Source organism: Narcine bancroftii, chromosome 11 (assembly GCF_036971445.1).
Source record: "Narcine bancroftii isolate sNarBan1 chromosome 11, sNarBan1.hap1, whole genome shotgun sequence".
Taxonomy (NCBI): Eukaryota; Metazoa; Chordata; class Chondrichthyes; order Torpediniformes; family Narcinidae; genus Narcine; species Narcine bancroftii.
The window spans coordinates 104,751,251-104,769,266 of record NC_091479.1 but is presented as its reverse complement, the minus strand read 5'-3'; the positions used below and the strand labels follow the sequence as shown (position 1 = coordinate 104,769,266).

The following is an 18,016-nucleotide window of genomic DNA, read 5'->3' as shown; positions in this document are numbered from 1 at the left end:
ACCACAGCTTCCAATTACGTGGCCGGTCATTCCCACCAGAAAAGAGAATATATTCCCTCATAAAGACAGCAGGGAATCTTTGGAATTCTCTATTCAAGACAACAGTCACTGTGTTGTACTCAAGATTAAGTTGACTGATCTTGGGCATTAAAGGATTTTGGGAAGATCAATTGAAAAATAGCAAATTTGACTCCTTTATTGAGAGAGACAGAAAACCAGAAACTGCTGGCTGATTACCTAAACATCAATCAAAAGGAACATGCTTTACTTATAACAGGGCACTTAGAAACGTTTCAGGGTTATCAGGCATAAGTAAACATGGTTTAGTGAAAAGGAAATCATATTTGGCCAATTTATTGGGTTTCTTTGAAGTAATGCCTCAGATACACAACATTTAGATTTCCAAAAGACATCAAAGGTTGAGATAAGAGTTTACATTGTACTTACAGACATGACAATACAGCTGTCCCAAAATCCTTTCTTGCTGCAGCACATTGGCACGTAAGGTGATCCAACTACATAAAAGTGTATGTTAAATTACCACCCTATACCACCAGACAGAAAAGGAGTAAAATGAATGATCAATATTCACAGTTGCAGTAAATTTAAACAAAATGATGTCACTCTGACTGATCTTTTGGTGGTGCCAGGATTCAAGAGCCCGATAGCTGTTGGGGGGGAGGGAGGGGAAACTGTTCTTGAACCTGGGGTGCCAGACTTCTGGCAGAAGGTAACAGTGAGAAGAGATTATGGCCAGGGTGAAAGGTCCTTTATGATATTGGCCACCTTTGTGTTGTGGAAGGTAAAAGCATTTGGAGCAGGAGCTTGGCTGTCTGAGTGTGTGGTTGGCAAGGGCTGACCAACAGTGTGCCTGGAGGATTGGTGCTGGGTCCTGGCATGTAGCAGTTTGAATGAAGAAAAAGATTGCTAAATTTTCTGATGGGACAAAGGGAGGAAGGAAAACAATCTGGTGAGGAATATGATAGTTTAAGTGAGTGGGCCAGGATCTGATAACTGGAGTATGAATAGGTGCTGAGTTTTAAAGTCAGGAAGCCACTTTGTAGCTGTTTAAAACTTTGGTTTGGCAACTTTTGAAGTGTAGACTGCCATTCCGGTCACTATATTACGGGGAGAACGAGGAGAGGGTGCAAAAGAAGATCACCAGGATGTTGCCTTACACAGAGTATTAGCTATAAGAAGAAGTTGGATACACTTTAGATTGTTTTCTCTGGAGTGTCGGAGGCCATTTGAATATCCTTTTCTTTTAACTTGCGTGTTCATGGACCAGATATTCCCAGGAGCCAGTGTGAATACAATGCTTCTTCGAGGAGTCTTGGAGCTTGGAAGAGAAATCTAACTGGCTGGTGAGCCTGTCCCCACCAAGTTCACCATTAGTGAACTTGAGGGCTTGCAGGGTGGTCCCAGAAGACATTGGTTTATCTATCCCACCTGAAGATTTGGAGCTCTGTGGTGCTACATGTCCTGATGTAGGAGCTCCAAGGCTCAAAACCACATAATACAGGGATTGCTGCTATCTAGTAGATCATGAGTCTTGCACCAGGTCTGAGTGCAGATCTTCAAATCTTCTTTGCCTTAATTGATCAAAGTGTGTAAGGTGCTCTGGAGATGATGGCTAAAGTTGTCATTGCTTCACTGAGAGAGGGGGGGGTCCCTTAAAATGGGAATTGTGTTCATTTTCTGGGGGGGGGGGGGGGTTTCTGCTTGATCTTCAATTACCAATTGTATAGGATGGGGCCTTTGCCGTGTGAGTGTTGGGGGCACAGATCCACCCTCATCTAGAGATTGGCCTCCAAATATAGAAGTGGCCATCTGGCCTGTTGAGCCTGTGCCACCATTCAATGTGATCATGACTGATCTGAAGATAGGCTCATCCTCATTTATATGCCTTTTCCCCATATCCCTTCATTTCTTTTTTTTAAAAATTTTTTATTTTTCACACCATAAATCACATTAGCCATGATATACACTTTTTCTTTTTCACACATTTACAGTGACTTTTTCTCCCCCCCCCCCTCCCTCCTCCCAAGCCACCCCCCCCACCCCCCCCTCTCATCCATTTTAGGTATACAATCTAGGTTGCATTAATTCAGTCAGACAATGTTGTCATTCAACAAAAATACACCAGAAATTCTACAGAGTCCATTCTTTTCTTTCCTTCTCCTTCCATCAACTTAGGTAATGTTTGTCCCCGGTAGGTTTTCGCTATTGTATTTAATGTAAGGCTCCCATACTTGTTTGAATATTTCAATATTATTTCTTAAACTATATGTTATTTTTTCTAATGGAATACATTTATTCATTTCTATATACCATTGTTGTATTTTCAAATTATCTTCCAATTTCCAGGTTGACATAATACATTTTTTTGCTACGGCTAGGGCTATCTTAACAAATCTTTTTTGTGCATCCTCCAAATCAATTCCAAATTCTTTGTTTTTTATGTTACTTAGGAGAAAGATCTCTGGATTCTTTGGTATATTGTTTTCTGTTATTTTATTTAATATCTGATTGAGATCATCACAAAATTTTTCTACTCTCTCACATGTCCAGATTGCATGAATTGTTGTTCCCATTTCTTTTTTACATCGAAAACATCTATCAGATACTGTTGGGTCCCATTTATTTAACTTTTGCGGTGTAATGTATAATATATCCCTTCATTTCCATGACAAAATTCAAGATGACCTTGGTTCCACAAGGATATGCTGTACATAGAGTCAATGGCAAATAAATGGTTCCAAAGATTTAGCTCCACTCCTTGGGGAGGTTTGTTTGAGGCAGGAGCTACATTGTGGCAAGAGTGATTGGATGAACGTGTCAAAGGAATGAAACATCCTTGCTTGGGGCTGGTCTTCACTGAGACTGGCTCTGTTGTCCATCATTTTAAATGCCCTTATTGTACCAGCTTTCACCACCACCCCTGGCAATGCATTCCGGGCACCCAAAACTCTGTGTATAAAGAATAAATTTACCCCTGATGTCTCCCTGTAACTTTCTTTCGACAGATTCAGATTTCAGGTCTCCGATTTATTATCAGAGATCATACAACCCTGAGATTCTTTTTCCTGTGGGCAATTTTTAGAAAAACTGTACACATGCAAACAAATAAAGAAATATAAATAAACTGTGCAATACAGGGAGGAAGAAATCAAATAAAGTGAGAGTCCTTAAATGAGACCCTGATTGAGTTAAAATAAAATTACCTGATAAAGGGTTGGTTGAAATGTTGGTTATCTGTCTTTATCTTTGCTATATAAAGGACACAGTTTGACTTGCTGAGTTTCTCCAGCATTGTGTTTTTACTTCAACCATGGTGTCTGCAGAGTTTCGTGTTTTATTCCTGATTGAGTTTGTTGTTGAGGAGTCTGATGGTGGAGGGGGAACAGCTGTTCCTGAACCTGGTGGGGTGAGTCTTGTGGCACCGAGACCTCTTTCCTGATGCAGCAGCAGGAACAGAGCGTGTGCTGGGTGGTGGGGGTCCTTGATTATTGCCGCTGCTCTCCAATGGCAGTGTACCCTATAGATGTTCTTGATAGTGAGGAGGGTTTTACCTGTGATGTCCTGGGCTGTGTCTATTGTCCTCTGGTGTTTAAAACTCTTACCCTGGGGAAAAGGCGCTGGTTGTCCACCCTATCTACGTCTCTCATAATCTTGTAGACCTCTTAAGTCTCCTCTCATCTTTCTACACCACATTTGGATGGATGGATGTTGAGGAGAGCATGGGGAAAATGAAGGTAAATGGGACCAGCCCAGAATGCCAACTGGATCAGTGTGGACAAGTTGGGCAGAAGGTCCTGTTGTGTTATAATGAAAGAGGAGTGAATGAGTTTGGGGAGAGAATTCCAGATGATGGAGCTGAAGCCACAAATGCCAATAGTGAAACAATTCCAGCTGAGAATGCTCAGGAAAGCAGTTCTTGAGAGTCTGAGGGAAATAAGGTGTGGGTGGTACATATACTGAGGGGAGAGTCTAGAGAGGGATGTGACCACATGGGGAAGGAATCTTTAATGAGTTGGAGGAACAGTTTTTTACTGGAATGCATTAAGGATGTGGATGGTACTTGCTATTGGTTTAATATCTGTTTGACTGCACCTCTTTACACTCAAGGTTAGAAGGGGCTGATTGTCCTGTGGGGGTTTACACTCTTTAAAGTAGTGATCTGGTTCAATTTAGTGTTACAGAAAGGCCTGGAAACACTGACACTGTTCCAAGTGTGGGGTGAGTCTGCGGTGACTAGGTTTGATTGTGTTTGAGCTGGGTGGAATTTCCTGGAGATAAGTATTTTGGAGAATACTGGCTGAAAATGAAGTAATTTTGAATCCTCAGCCAAGTTTTAATTTCTGATGCTGTTATTTCTCAGACCCCCACCTACTGAGCCTAATTTTGTACCACAGCAGGATGCTTCTGTGCAGAGGATGGAAATCTGCCTGTCTGTATGAGGTGGGGTAGCGGTGGGCTTGTCCCGGGGAGGGAGGAGAAGATGCAGGAGGAACTGAAACTGGCTCATCATAGCTTTCCACAGCCTGCACTGCTCTTCCTGATGTGGAGTCACCATGATATCTTGGGAAACTCTGCAGCCAATTTATACCCCACAAGTTCCAGCACACGTCGATGTGAGAGGCTAACACTGCCTGTGTCCAGCTGAGGGAGTGCATGGGTCCTTGGTTTCCTGGCTCATTTGAGCACACAGTTGCTCAGTGAGAGGATCAGTCTGCTCTTTATGGCAACGTTCCTTCCCTTGGTGGGAAGATACAGCAATAACAAGAACATAAATTAAATTATCAAAAGTCTGCAGACACAGTGGTTGAAGTAAAAACACGACGTTGGAGAAACTCAGCAGGTCACACAGTGATCTGGCAGCTAGAAGCCACGTATACTCCATGTGGCTTCTCACTGCCAGGTCTGTTCAATGTAGAAATGCTGGAGAAACTCAGCCATCAAACAATGTACTTTAGGAAGCAAAGATAAAGGTACATAACCAATGCCAGAAATATTGGTAATCTATCTTTATTAAATTACCCCAACATGCCACAAGGCATGTAAATGGATAGATAAATGTTCACAGTTGTGGTTAATGCGAAAGAGTGATCCATGAATAACTCAGACAGATCTTTTGTTGGCCCTGTAGTTGTCTATGGTCACAATCTCCACTGTTGGATTGAATGAGGAAAGGATTGTTGTTTTGGACCAGCCATTTTCAACCTTTTTTTGGTGATGGCTCCCTTGTGATTTTTTTCACAGTTTATGGGCCCTCTTCCAAGTGAAGCAGTCAAGTTTAGTTGGTATCTTCCATACTTCTCTCCTATTGACTACATAAAACACACAAAAATATTTTATGATTTCAGTTCATGGGCCCCTGCGGGTGGTCATATGGCTCCCATTGTGAATGGCTGCTCGAGAACATAGAACAAATCCAGCACAGGAACAGGCCCTTCAGCCCACGATGACTGTGCTAGATACAATGCCCAGAACTAACCCACAACTCTGCTGCTTGCACAGAAACTTATTCCCCACAACCTCACAAGTCTCTCGAGATGGCCTTCATATGCCACTGTTGTATCTGCTTCCACCACTGCCCCTGGCAGAGGGATGAAACATGAAAGTTCTGCAGACTGTAATTTAAACATGGGAATGCTGGAGGAACGCTGTGAGACATGGCAGAGGGATGGTCAAGGTTTTGGGTGAGGATCATTCATCAGGACCAGGCATGTAGAAGGGGAGGTGGCCAGTTGAAAGAGGCCACCTGAAACAGTGACCACCTCTTTACCTCCACAGATGCTGCCTGACCACCCCCCCCCCCCTCCCTGCCCCCCACACTGTGTTTTTGGCCCCAGACTCCAGCAGTCTTGCACATCTTCCTGCAGTGAGTACTGATTTCATTCATGACCACATGTGGAATCCTTGGCTCTGAAGCTCCTCAGGCTATTGGGCATGCAAGAGGCATTTTTAAAATATAAACATTTTTCATTGATATATTGAGGAAGTCTGCCTCCTCGCGATATTGCACCAATATCCATCTTTCATCACCTGCTCACTGTAATCAGAGGGCATCTGTTTCCTGTTTTTTAATTTTCTCTGCGACTCTCAGATGCCTGACTTTGATACTCTAACCTCAGCGTAAGTTGCAAGAATGTTTTTCACTCTGGTGAGTTAGAAACTTAACGTCAGCAAGGAGAACACAAGGGCAAAACATTTATGGTCAGATTTCCAGGAATTTTAAATTGGGATTAGTTTAGAGGAATTGGCTGAGCATCTCTTTGGTGTGGACTGGAGTCACCTATAGATCTCTCTGGGTGAGAGTAACAGATTTCCTGGACCAAGGGCATTTTTTTTTATTTCCATTTTGTTTTTTCATGTTCTCGTGATTTAGATTCGTGTTCTAAGATTCCAGGCCAGGGACCTCTGATGGTTAGAAGGGGAACGGGTGGAGTGTAAAGGTATGTAGAGGGGGAAACAGTGGTGAGGTTAGTTGTGGGAGGTGGGAGGAGAGATTAGGGAGGCACAAGAAGGGTCTTCACCATCTTTTGGAGAGGTTTATAGAGTTATAAGGTGCATGGATAAAGTAAATTCTTGGACATTCCTTGGATAGATGGTTCTAGAACTGGAGGGCACAGGTACAAGGTAAGGAGAGATTCAAGAGGGGCCTTAGGAGCATCCTTCTCACTCAGAGGGTGGTCCATGTCTGGAATGAGTTGCCAGGGAAGCTCTGGAAGTGGGGACAATTATAATGTTCAAAAGACATTTGGACAGATATTGAGACAGGAAGGGTTTGGAAGGATATGGGAAAATGCAGGTAAATGGCACTAGCATAGACAAGTTGGGCCAAAAGGCCTGTTCTGCACTGTGACTCCAAACTGTGAAGTTATGGAAACCTGAACCCCATCACATTGTGGCTGAGTTCACGTGGCCTTCATGGGAATATCTAAACTGCTGCTTCTGAAAGCACAATAAACCAAGTGGATATTTCAGATTGATGACCTTTCATTGAGCTGATTCATTTATTTACCATATCACAAAAGACATCACACAACATCCATGGGAGTAAAAGGCAGTTGACGTTTCAGGCTGAAGGAGTGTTGAAAATCAGGCAGACGGCAGAGTAAGATTCAAGATGGTTTTATTGTCCTATAATAAAAGAAAAAATACTATATTACTCAAAATTTCCTTTAAGCTAAACAAAGATGCACCATCATTAGACATTGCTCAGCACCCCTTACAGACAGAGAAAGAGAAGCAAAGCTCCCCCAGAGTCAGCAAGTGTCTGTAGATTTACCTCCAGCGCTCCCTCAGCCTCACAGAGTCCAAGCCATCAGTAGCCTGAGCTCAAGATCCAAACCACTGGCATCTCATGAACCCTTCAGTGCCTTTTGCACCCTCTCACCTCCCGGTTCCGATACCTGGTGCCCCTTGAGCCAGTCTTCAGCAGTCCACCGCCTGGTGCAAGTCCCTTGACTGCAGTGTCTTGCAGCCTCCATGGGTTCCTCAGCTCAAGGCACCCACCACCTGTGTGGTTCCTTCAGCTGGTAGAAGGGTAGAAGAAAAGTGATTGGGAAAGGGCTGTGATTGATAGTTTCTCAAATGGAAAGGTGCAAAGGGGTGGGGAGCTGGAGGAAGGGAGACAGACATATGGATAAGAAGGATAAAGACCAATAAGGGAAAGAGGGATGGAATATTTGTTCATTCAGGAACCTGATGGCAGCAGGGAAGACACTTTGAACCTGTGGGTGCATGATCTCATGATCTTGAACCTTTTCCACAATGGGAGTTGGGAGAAGGGGGGTGTGTCCAGGGTGGGATGGGTCCTTCAGTGTGTTGGCTGCCCCTCCAAAGCACTGGGAGGTGTTGGTGGAGGGGAGGGAAGTTTGCGGGATGCTCTGAGCTGCAATCGCCAACTTCTGCGGCTTGTTCTGATCTCAGCAGAGCAGCCCTCATCTCACACTGAGATAACTCCGGCTTCCTGAGCTGTGTACGCATTAGTATAAAGGAAGCTTACTCTGGCATTGCAGCACTGACCTGATGAGTGTTGGTTTTGAATGCAGAGTTGACTCACGAGTGTGAAGTTCTGACACTGGGCAACCCCCCAATGAAACATGGTGCCTGTGGTGTAAACAATTTGCCTTCTTATGGTGTGAATCAGCAAGGACATTTTAGGCCAGCTTTATTTCAGAATCAGAATTTATTGTCATGAACAAGTCATAAAATTCATTGTTTTGTGGCAGCTTCACAGAGCAAACATTCATATAACAATTACAACAATAAATAAAAATAGTGCATAGTGAGGCAGTGTCTTTGGTTCATTGATTATTCAGGAATCTGATGGCGGAGGGGAAGAAGCTGTCCTTGTGCCGCTGAGTGCTTGTCTTCAGGCTCCTGTACCTTTTACCCCAATGGTACCAAAGTGAAGAGGGGAGCTGGGGATCTTTGAAGATAGAAGATGCATTCTTAAGACCGCCTCATGTAGATGTCCTCGATGGAGTGAATCAGTCCTACATAGAATGGCCAAGAAACCAAAAGTGCTTACAAGGTGTTTATCATTCCTTCTTCAGCAGGTTGCCATGGCGATGCTTGGAGGCAGCACAACATCCTCTCCGATGAGTAATCACACAAGGGAGAGGGTAACCGTGGCCAAATTAACACTGGAAAATTTCTACAGTAACCTGATCACGCAGCATGAGGAGAGGGAAATGAGGTAACGTCTATCTGATGCCGCTGTTCCAAGGGCAGTCAGCCCTCTTTCAAAGTGACCCCAGCTGCTCTGCTGCCTGCTTCCACACCCTGATTGAAAACCACTCTCCTGACCTGTGCCTTGAACACCCCCAAATGAGAAATTCTGAAGCAAACTCGGCCTTTTCTCCCTGGAGCGATGGAGGATGAAAGGAGACCTGATGAGAGGCGTTGATCATGTGGATAGAGGGTTTTTTCTTGAGGCTGAAATGTTGGCCACAAAAGGACACAGGTTTAAGGTGCTGGGGAGTAGGAACAGAGGAGATGCAAGATTTTTTTATGCAGAGCGAGGTGGGTGCATGAAATGGGTCACCGGCAACGGTGGTGGAGGCAGGTGCAATAGGATCTTTTAAGAGACTTTTGGATTGGTACACAGAGCTTAGAAAAATCGAGGGCTATGGGAAAGGTTAGTAATTTCTAAGGTAGGGAAGTTCAGCGCAACTTTGTGAGCCGAAGGTGTAGATTTTCTATGTTGAAAGTGTTTCCCAGGAGATACTTTAGGGCAGTGTGCTGAGTGCAACGTTATTATAGTGCCAGTAATTCGAGTTCGAATCCACCACTCTCTGTAAGGAGTCTGTAAGTTCTTCCCATGACTGTGAGCGTTTCCTTCCATGTTCCAAAGACATACGAGGTTAGTAGGTTAATCAGTCACATGGTTGTATTTGGGTAGCGTGGGCTGGAAGGGGCTGCTACACTGCTGTATCTCTATATTAAAACTAAAAATTTGAGGGGTGTTGTTTTCCTGGGAAGGGCTGGATTAATTGCACCCCCCCCCCCCACTCCTCCGAACAGTGTTACAGGCACATCAATTGATTTACTTCTCTGAATAATCAGCAGGTCAAAGACTTGTCACAGCACTGAAGGAGGCCATTCATCCCATTGTATTAATGGGAGCTCCTGGTAGAACAAACCACTACTCTCACCCCTGTCTCTCTTATGCCCAGCAATTCCATTTTCCACCCCTACGGAGAAACCTACCATAAATACTCTGTGAAGTGCTGGTGTTTCTTGCATCCACGATGTGTGGCCCAATATTTTGTCTGTTCATGTTCTGAAACACTGGGCTAAGTGGAGCCACTTCCCGAGGTTAACCCCTGCTGAAATTTCTACAAACGAGTAATCTTGAATTCAATCTCTGGATTTATGAATTGCTTGATTTTGAATTTAAAACTGTGGAGCACAGGGCAAATAAAGGAAAAAAAGTGTTTTTGTCCCAAACATTATGGAGGGCAAAATATTTTTATCTTTGCTATATAAAGGACACTGTTTGACCTGCTGAGTTTCTCCAGCATTGTTTTTACTTCAGACTTTTGTGTTTTACTCATTTCTTCTCTCCTAACAGATGTTGCCAGCACGTCCTGTTTTCTGCGTCTGCAGTCTTAGAATGATAGACTGTTCAGTGGCAGCTTCAGTGCTCTTGCCCTGTGGGATTTGAGAGTCAAGACGTTGGGGAGAAATGTCGGGTGGTTGAATGTGTCAAAACCCAACCATAGTGTCTCTAGCAGTCTTTGGGCATGTGTGCAACTGTTGTCACCACAGGACAGGAAGATTTATTCTTGCCGTCGTCTTCAAATCACCTAAAAACATTATGACAACTACGTTGTTGCACAGGCAATAGTGGGAGCAGTGTTACTTGGTGATAAGGGAGCTGGGTATCAGCTGCCTTGGTGTAATGTTCACTTTGGAGGAAATTCACCATGTCCCCAATGTCCCTCGTCAGTTTTTATAAATGCATCCAGTCAGGGTATATCACTGTGTGGAGTGGGAGCTGCTCCACCCATGACCCCAAGAAACCACTGAGGGTTGTGAACACAACTCAGACCATCATGCACCCCCTCCCATCCATGGACTCCACCTATACCCCATTGCCTCAGGGAAGTAAGATCCATCCCACCCTGGGTCATCCCTGCCTCAGAGCATAGAACATTACAGCACAGTATAGATCCTTCAACCCACTATGTTGTGCTGACCTATATAAACCTAGTCCATAATAATCTATCCCTTCCCTCCCTCACACCCTATAAGCCACCCACTCCTTTTTCTTGCATCCATTCGCCTATCTTTTAATTGTCCTTGTGCCAGGCTCCACCACCACCCCGGCAATGCATTCCAGGCACTCGCTACTCTGTATTTTAAAAAAAATCTGGCTCTGATGTTTCCCCTAAACTTCCCTCCACTCACCTTAAACAGATGCCCTCTGGTATTTGCTATTGTCCACCTTATCTAAGCCCCTCATAATCGTGTACACCTCACCTTTTATCCTCCATTGCTCCAAAGGAAAAACCCTGAGCTCTGACAACCTTGCTTCATGAGATGTGTTCTCCAATTCAGGCCACATCCTGGTAAATCTCCTTATCATTCCACATCCTTCCAATAATGAGGCAGCCAGAACCCAACGCCATAATCCACAAGTGGACACACAGCACGGTAACAGGCCCTTTTGGCTTACAAGCCTGTGCCATCCATTTACAGCCCCAGTACATTTTGAATGGTGGGAGGAAATCAGAGCACCCGGGGAAAGCCATGCAGACACAGGGAGAACATACAAACTCCTTACAGAGGGTGTGGGATTCTAACCCCAGTCCCGATGGCTGGCGCTGCAACACCATTGTGCTAACCGCTACACTAACTGTGCCACCCAAAGAGAGTTGCCTTACAACCTTGAACTCGATCTTTTGATTAATAAAGGCAGCACACCATACGCTTGCTTAACTACTCTATCAACGTGCACAGCTACTTTGAAGGATCTGCAGATTTGGATCTAAAGAAGGTTTACAAGTTTAAAAACACAAATCTCCAGATTCAAGGATAGTTTCTTTCCAGTTGTTATCAGACTCTTGAAGGAGTCTCTCATTAGTAAAAAGGCGCCCCTGCACTGTTTTCTCAACTCTGCGTTTTTGTTGATATTCTCGCACTGCCTGTTGTACTACGTATGGGTTGACTTACCTGGATATCACTCAAAACAAAGTTTTTTCACCACATTAAGTACATGCAGCAATAAACAATTCATCCCATGGGGATGTGTATTGCTCTTGCTTCACCTATCAGCAGCCTTCTCTGAAGTATAGATGGAGCCTCTGCTTCTCTCTCTCTAAATGTGACATCGAGTCTTTGCCCTTCCCTCCGCCACCTGGAGTTGATGACTTTTTGTGCAATGATTAATGAGTGGTTTAAATTTCTCCACAGGCAAGCGCAACTGGAAAAGGCTATGGAGAAAGAAGGACTGGCCGATGAGGATGTAAGTCTCCTTTCCTGAGTTGCCCCTTGTAATGTGTCTCTTCCTACAACATTTACCAAGCTGCATGCAAGACCAAGGAAGTGTTTTGAGTGGTGCACAAATGAGCAAACTTTTGCATTTCTGCAATACTGTGGCTTTGGGTTGTCAGTAAACAAGCCCTGGCATGTAATGGCGATTTAAAATCTATGGAACACTACAGCACAGAAACAGACTCTTCAGTCCTTCTCTTCTGTGCTGAACTATTATTCCACTGACCTGCACTCAGTCCTTATCCCTCCATACCCCTCCCATCCATGTACTTGTCCAAAGTTTTCTTAAATGTTAAAATTGAGCCTTCATACTCCATCTGGCAGCTCGTTCCACACTCCCATTTTCTGTGTGAAGAAGTTCCTCCTCATGTTCTCCTTAAACTTTTCCCCTTTCACCCTACCCCGTGTCCTCTGGTTTTTACCTTGCCCAACCTCAGTGGAAAGACCCTGTTTGCGTTTACTCCATCCCTACCCCTCATCGTTTTGTATACAAAACTCCTGGTGTGTTCTGCCACAGAAGCAAATGCGAAGAACACAACATGCTCAAAAGGAGACTGAATTCCTCCGCCTGAAGAGGACCAGACTGGGACTGGACGACTTTGAATCTCTAAAAGTTATCGGAAGAGGTGCCTTCGGAGAGGTTGGTCTGAGGCTGCGTGAAGGTAGAGGAGTCCTTTCCCTTATCCCCTCTCCTTTTCAAACCGTCCTCCCAAATTCATTAACATTAATTTTGATAGGACTAGAATATAAAAACAAAATATAATGCTCAGGCTTTGTAAGGTGTAGGCAGGACCACATTTGGAGAGTTGTGAGCAGTTTTCAGCCCCGCATCTTAGGAAAGATGTGCTGATGTTTATGAGAATGATCCCCGATGAGAGGTTTAACATAGGAGGATTGTTTGATAGCTCTGGTGCCGCACTCATGGAAGTTTAGAAGGATAAGGAGAGATTTCATTGAAGTCTATCAAATATTGAAAGGGCTGGATTGAGTGGACTTGGACATGATGTTTCTGGTAGTGAGAGTCTGGGACCAGAGGGCACAGCCTCAGAATAAAGGGACATCTCCTTAAAACAGAGATGCGGGGGAATTTCTTCAGTCAAAGGATGAAGAATCTGTGGGATTCATTGCCACAGACAGCTGTGGAGGCCAAGTCATTGGTTAGATTTAAAGTGGTTCTTGGTTATTAAGAGGGTCAAAGATTATGGAGAGAAGGCAGGAGAATGGCATGGAAAGGAAAAATTACATCAGGCATGATTTGAATGGTGGAACAGACTTGATGGGCTGAATGGCCTGATTTTGTTCCTACATTTTACAGCCCAGCTCTGTATTTCACAACAACATTCTTTGCCTGTGTTCTCACTCTATCATCACTCCTATTTACTCATTGAACAGGTAACCTGATTTTGCAGCTTATTCCCACAGTCACCCCTGTTTTACCCAATCAGACACATTGCACTGCAGAACTACATGGTTCTTTTGCCTGGATTGGGAGGGTTAACTTCAAGGAGAGATTGGCCACATTTGGATTGTTTCTCCTGGAGGGGGAGGGTGAGGCTGAGGAGAAGTATATAAAATTAAAAGAGTTATTGATCAGGTGGACAGAATTCCTTCCCCAGGGTGGAAGAATCACACTGTAGGACATAGATTTAGGGTAAATGGAGGAATTTAAAATTTTCGCGGCTGCCATCAGGAAAGAGGTAAAGGTATCACAAGAAAAATAGAGGTTTACGGGTAATGTCCCCTCTAATGCAGGGGTTCCCAACCTTTTTGTTTCTCTGTACCCCTTGGGCATTTTTATAGGTTTCCGTGTACCCCTAAAAATGAAGGATTAAAAAAAAATGACATTGTGCAATCTGCAGATTACAACACCATGTATTGTATAGTAGTGGTTATTCTCTCAGACCCAATGTACCCCCTGAAAAGTGCAAATGTTCCACTGGGGGTACATGTACCCTAGGTTGGGAACCCCTGCTCTAATGTTTAGTCATCAGTGTGTGATGTTGTGCAAATTTTTTTCCTGTGTCCAAAGTACCTGCGCACTGAATGCTTGTGCAAATGGTTTCAAGATCCTGTTGGCCCAGCCTTTCTCTTATGACTGATAAAACTGTACTAGCATGTTTTAATGTACATGGATAATTGTATTCAAAGTTCTAAGCAAAGAGATTATTTTCAATCCGTTTAGTTATGAATTACTACATTATTTTGTGTAACTAGCCTTTTGGGCCCATATCCATTTCCGTTGTGCGCTGGTTGCAAAACTTGTGTGTGCCTGCACATAGCTTGGAGGGAACAGTGGTTATGAGGGAGGAAGGGCTTAATTTTTTTTGGCAGGAATATATAGGTCAGCACAACATTGAGGGCTGATGGGCCTGTACTATAATGTTCTCTGTTCTTGAAGAATGAGAGTGGATCTCATAGAAATATATAAAATTATGAAAGGCATAGATAAGATAGAGGTAGGTTAGTTGTTCCCATTGGTGGGGGAGACCAAAACTAGGGGACACAGCTTCAAGATTCAGGGGAGTAGATTTAGGATGGAGATGAGGAGGAACTGCTTTTCCCAGACAGTGGTGAATCTGTGGAATTTGCTGCCCACTGAAGCACTGGAGGCGACCTCAGTAAAATAGATTTAAGACAGGGTTGAATGGATTTTTACGTAGTGAGTAATGAAAGGATATGGGGAAAAGGCAGGTCGATGGAGATGAGCCGATCATCAGATCAGCCATGATCCCATTGAATGGCAGAGCAGGTTCAACGGGCTGAATGGCTGATTCCTGCTCCTATTTCTTATGTTCTTGTATACTAATACTCGCTGCCCCTCCACCATCAGACTTCTAAACAACAAACTCAATCAGAGCCTTATTTAAGGACTCATACTTTTCATTTTATTTATTGCTGAATATGTATTTTCTGTATTGCACAAACTGCGCTTTCTTCCTTAGTTTACATCTCTCTTTTTTTTCTTGAGTCCAGTTTTTTGTGCTATCGATAAGTAGAAATTCTGCCTGGCCTGCAGGGAAAAGAATCTCAGGGTTGTATGTGATGTCATGTACGTACGGTGACAATCAATCTGAGCTTTGAGATTTGGGGTATGTATTGTTTTACAGAGAATATAGTAGGTGCCTGGAACCTGCTGTCTAGAGGAGGTGGTGGATGGAGATAGAATAGCAATGTTTAACGGACATTTAGACAAATGTGGACATGTATGGAATGGAGCAATTTACAGCACAGGCAAGAAGATGAGGTTAAAAGTGGCATCATGGTCTGCATGGGCACTGAGGGCCAAATGGCTTGTCCCCTACCCACCTGAAATGTTGCACAGATTCATCCAGACCACCTGAATATTTGTAGCATCATCTGCGGCTTTCACTTTGGACTCTCAATGATGTTAAGCAGCGAACTCCACGCTGGCCAAAGTAAAGCACAAAAGTCTGCAGATACTGTGGGTGAAGTAAAATCCCGGTGCTGGAGAAACTCAGCTGGTCCACAGTGTCCTTTATATAGTAATGGTAAAGATACAGAACCAACGTTTCAGGTTGAGCCTTTCATCAAGGTACGAGCAAAATGTAGGCAGGGACCCGAGGTTTGGGCACTAGTACCTTGATGAAGGGCTCAAGCCTGAACTGTTGGTTCTGTACCTTTACCTCTGCAATATAAAGGACACTGTCTGACCTGCTGAGTTTCTCCAGCATTGTGTTTCCACTCTGCCCAAGACACCAGGAACAAGTCACTTCACATCTTGGGTTGGAATATAAAGCAATGGATATGCAGCGGACTGAGAATAGATGGAAGAACTCAGCGGGTTAGGCAACATCCATGGGTAGAAATGGTCAGTCACCATTTTAGGTTGAAACCCTTGATCGTCTGAGATAGAACAGGTGAAAGTACTCATGTAAAGAAGCTGGATGAAGGGTCCAGGGGTAATAGAACAGAAGGTGTGGCAGGTGGTGAAAATGGTAGAGGAAGAAGCCATTAGGCAGGGAGGTTGGGAATGAAAAGTTAGCGAGAGAAAATTAATCAGTCCAGAATTGATAAAGAGGAGACCGAATCAGATGGGGGCAGGGTTGCCATAAATTAATGTTCACACCGTTAGATTTAAGGCTGTTCAAGGGGAATATGGTCGCTCTTCAAATTTACCTCTCCCTGACCACGGATGAGACTGAAGACGATCATGTCGCTGTAGGAAAGGTTGGAGGATCCAAAACAGTTGGTGACAGGATCGAGTTTAGACCCATACACAGGTGGGTCCAGACATCTGCAGCCTTTTTGTTTCTTGGACAAATGTACAGGATATGCTCAGGGAAATGCTCCACGGCTCCTGTCAAACCTCTGCCACTAAGGTGGCAATTGCGGTAGGCCATGGGGTCACCACCAGCTGCTGGTTCCTCTCTGACCCCCACACCATCCTGACTTGGAAATCTGTGGTTCAGAGTCACTCTGAAATGTTCCGCAATTCCACTGCATTGACTAGATATCCGCAGCAGAGATGAACGGGGTGAAACCGACCTTCAAAAGTGCTGATTTTGGATTTTGTACACCTTTTCTCCAGGTGCGCCTCGTGCAGAAGAAGGACACTGGTCACATTTATGCCATGAAGATCCTTCGTAAGACTGACATGTTGGAAAAAGAGCAGGTGGGGAAGCTGCTAAACGTTAACTTGGTCTCTCTCTGTGTTCTTGGCGCTTTCCTCAAGAAGGATGGCCTCCCACCCTACAAAATGCACAGGGGTTGTAGGTTGATTGGGGTATTTGGGTGGCATGGACTCGGGAGCCGGAAGGACCTGTACGACATTTAAATTTTAAGTTTAAAGGTCTCAGGCCCAAAGCCATTATCTAGATGCTGCATGACCTGCTGAGTTGCTCCAGCACTTTTGTGTCCTGGTTCACGTTCCATGCTGATGTTCACCCCACTACTTTTATCCCTGTATCCTCTGCTATCTATTTCCCTGTGAAATAAATCCCAAAATGCTGCAACGCAGGATATCAGAGGGTAGTCCATATTCGGAATCAACTGCAGAAGATCCATTTCTTGTAATGAGATGGGGCTTGAACTTTTGCCATCTTAGAACTGGAGATACATGTAGAGTCACACAGGAAGGAAACAGGCCCTTCAGCCCAACTTGTCCACGCTGACCAAATGTCCCACCCTCTCTCGTCCCACCTGCCTGCTTTTGGCCGATATCTCTCTCAACCCATTGGTGCAAAAACTGCTTCTTCCCTTCTACCATCAGCTTTCTGAATGCATTATCTTTTTTTGCTCACATTTATTTATTTTTTAAACTAATTTTTGCCCGTGTAAATGCAGCCGCAAAACAACAAATTTCACGACGCGTCATGACAATAAATTCTGATTGTAATTGATTCTAATTCTTTACAGAATCAATAAATTCTGATTGTAATTGATTCTAATTCTTTACAGAATCAATAAATTCTGATTGTAATTGATTCTAATTCTTTACAGAATCAGTAAATTCTGATTGTAATTGATTCTAATTCTTTACAGAATCAATAAATTCTGATTGTAATTGATTCTAATTCTTTACAGAATCAATAAATTCTGATTGTAATTGATTCTAATTCTATACAGTCAATAGATTCTGATTGTAATTGATTCTAATTCTATACAGTGAATAAATTCTGATTGTAATTGATTCTAATTCTATGCAGAATCAGAATTTATTGTCATGAACAAGTCACAAAATTCATTGTTTTGCAATAGCGTCACAGTGTAAGAATCCATACAAACCACCTTACAACAATATATAAAAATGATGCAAGAAAAAGACAAAGTGAGGCAGTGTCTGTGGTTCATTGATCATTCAAGAATCTGATGGCGGAGGGGAAGAAGCTGTCCTTGTGCTGCTGAGTGGTCGTCTTTGGGCTCCTGTACCTTTTTCCCATGGAGGCAGTGTGAAGGGGGTATGACCTGGGTGGTGGGGGTCTTTGAGATTAGAGTTTACTTTTTTAAGACCCCGCCTCGTGCTGATATTCTTGATGGAGTGAAG

The 18,016-nt window shown here is 43.8% G+C and overlaps 1 protein-coding gene across 4 annotated transcripts in view; it reads left to right on the top strand.

Annotated features, from left to right (window-relative positions):
* Nucleotides 1-18,016, top strand: part of LOC138746274 (serine/threonine-protein kinase 38-like) — a 58,153-nt gene that overhangs the window by 18,264 nt on the left and 21,873 nt on the right. For 3 of the 4 annotated variants that reach the window (XM_069904443.1, XM_069904442.1, XM_069904444.1), the window contains exons 2-5: nt 8,568-8,710; nt 11,932-11,983; nt 12,530-12,652; nt 16,562-16,645. In XM_069904443.1, the coding sequence (XP_069760544.1) occupies nt 8,577-8,710; nt 11,932-11,983; nt 12,530-12,652; nt 16,562-16,645 (393 nt within the window). In that variant the 5' untranslated portion in view covers nt 8,568-8,576. The remainder of the gene's footprint in view (nt 1-8,567; nt 8,711-11,931; nt 11,984-12,529; nt 12,653-16,561; nt 16,646-18,016) is intronic. The other variant, XM_069904445.1, reaches the window with a different exon arrangement.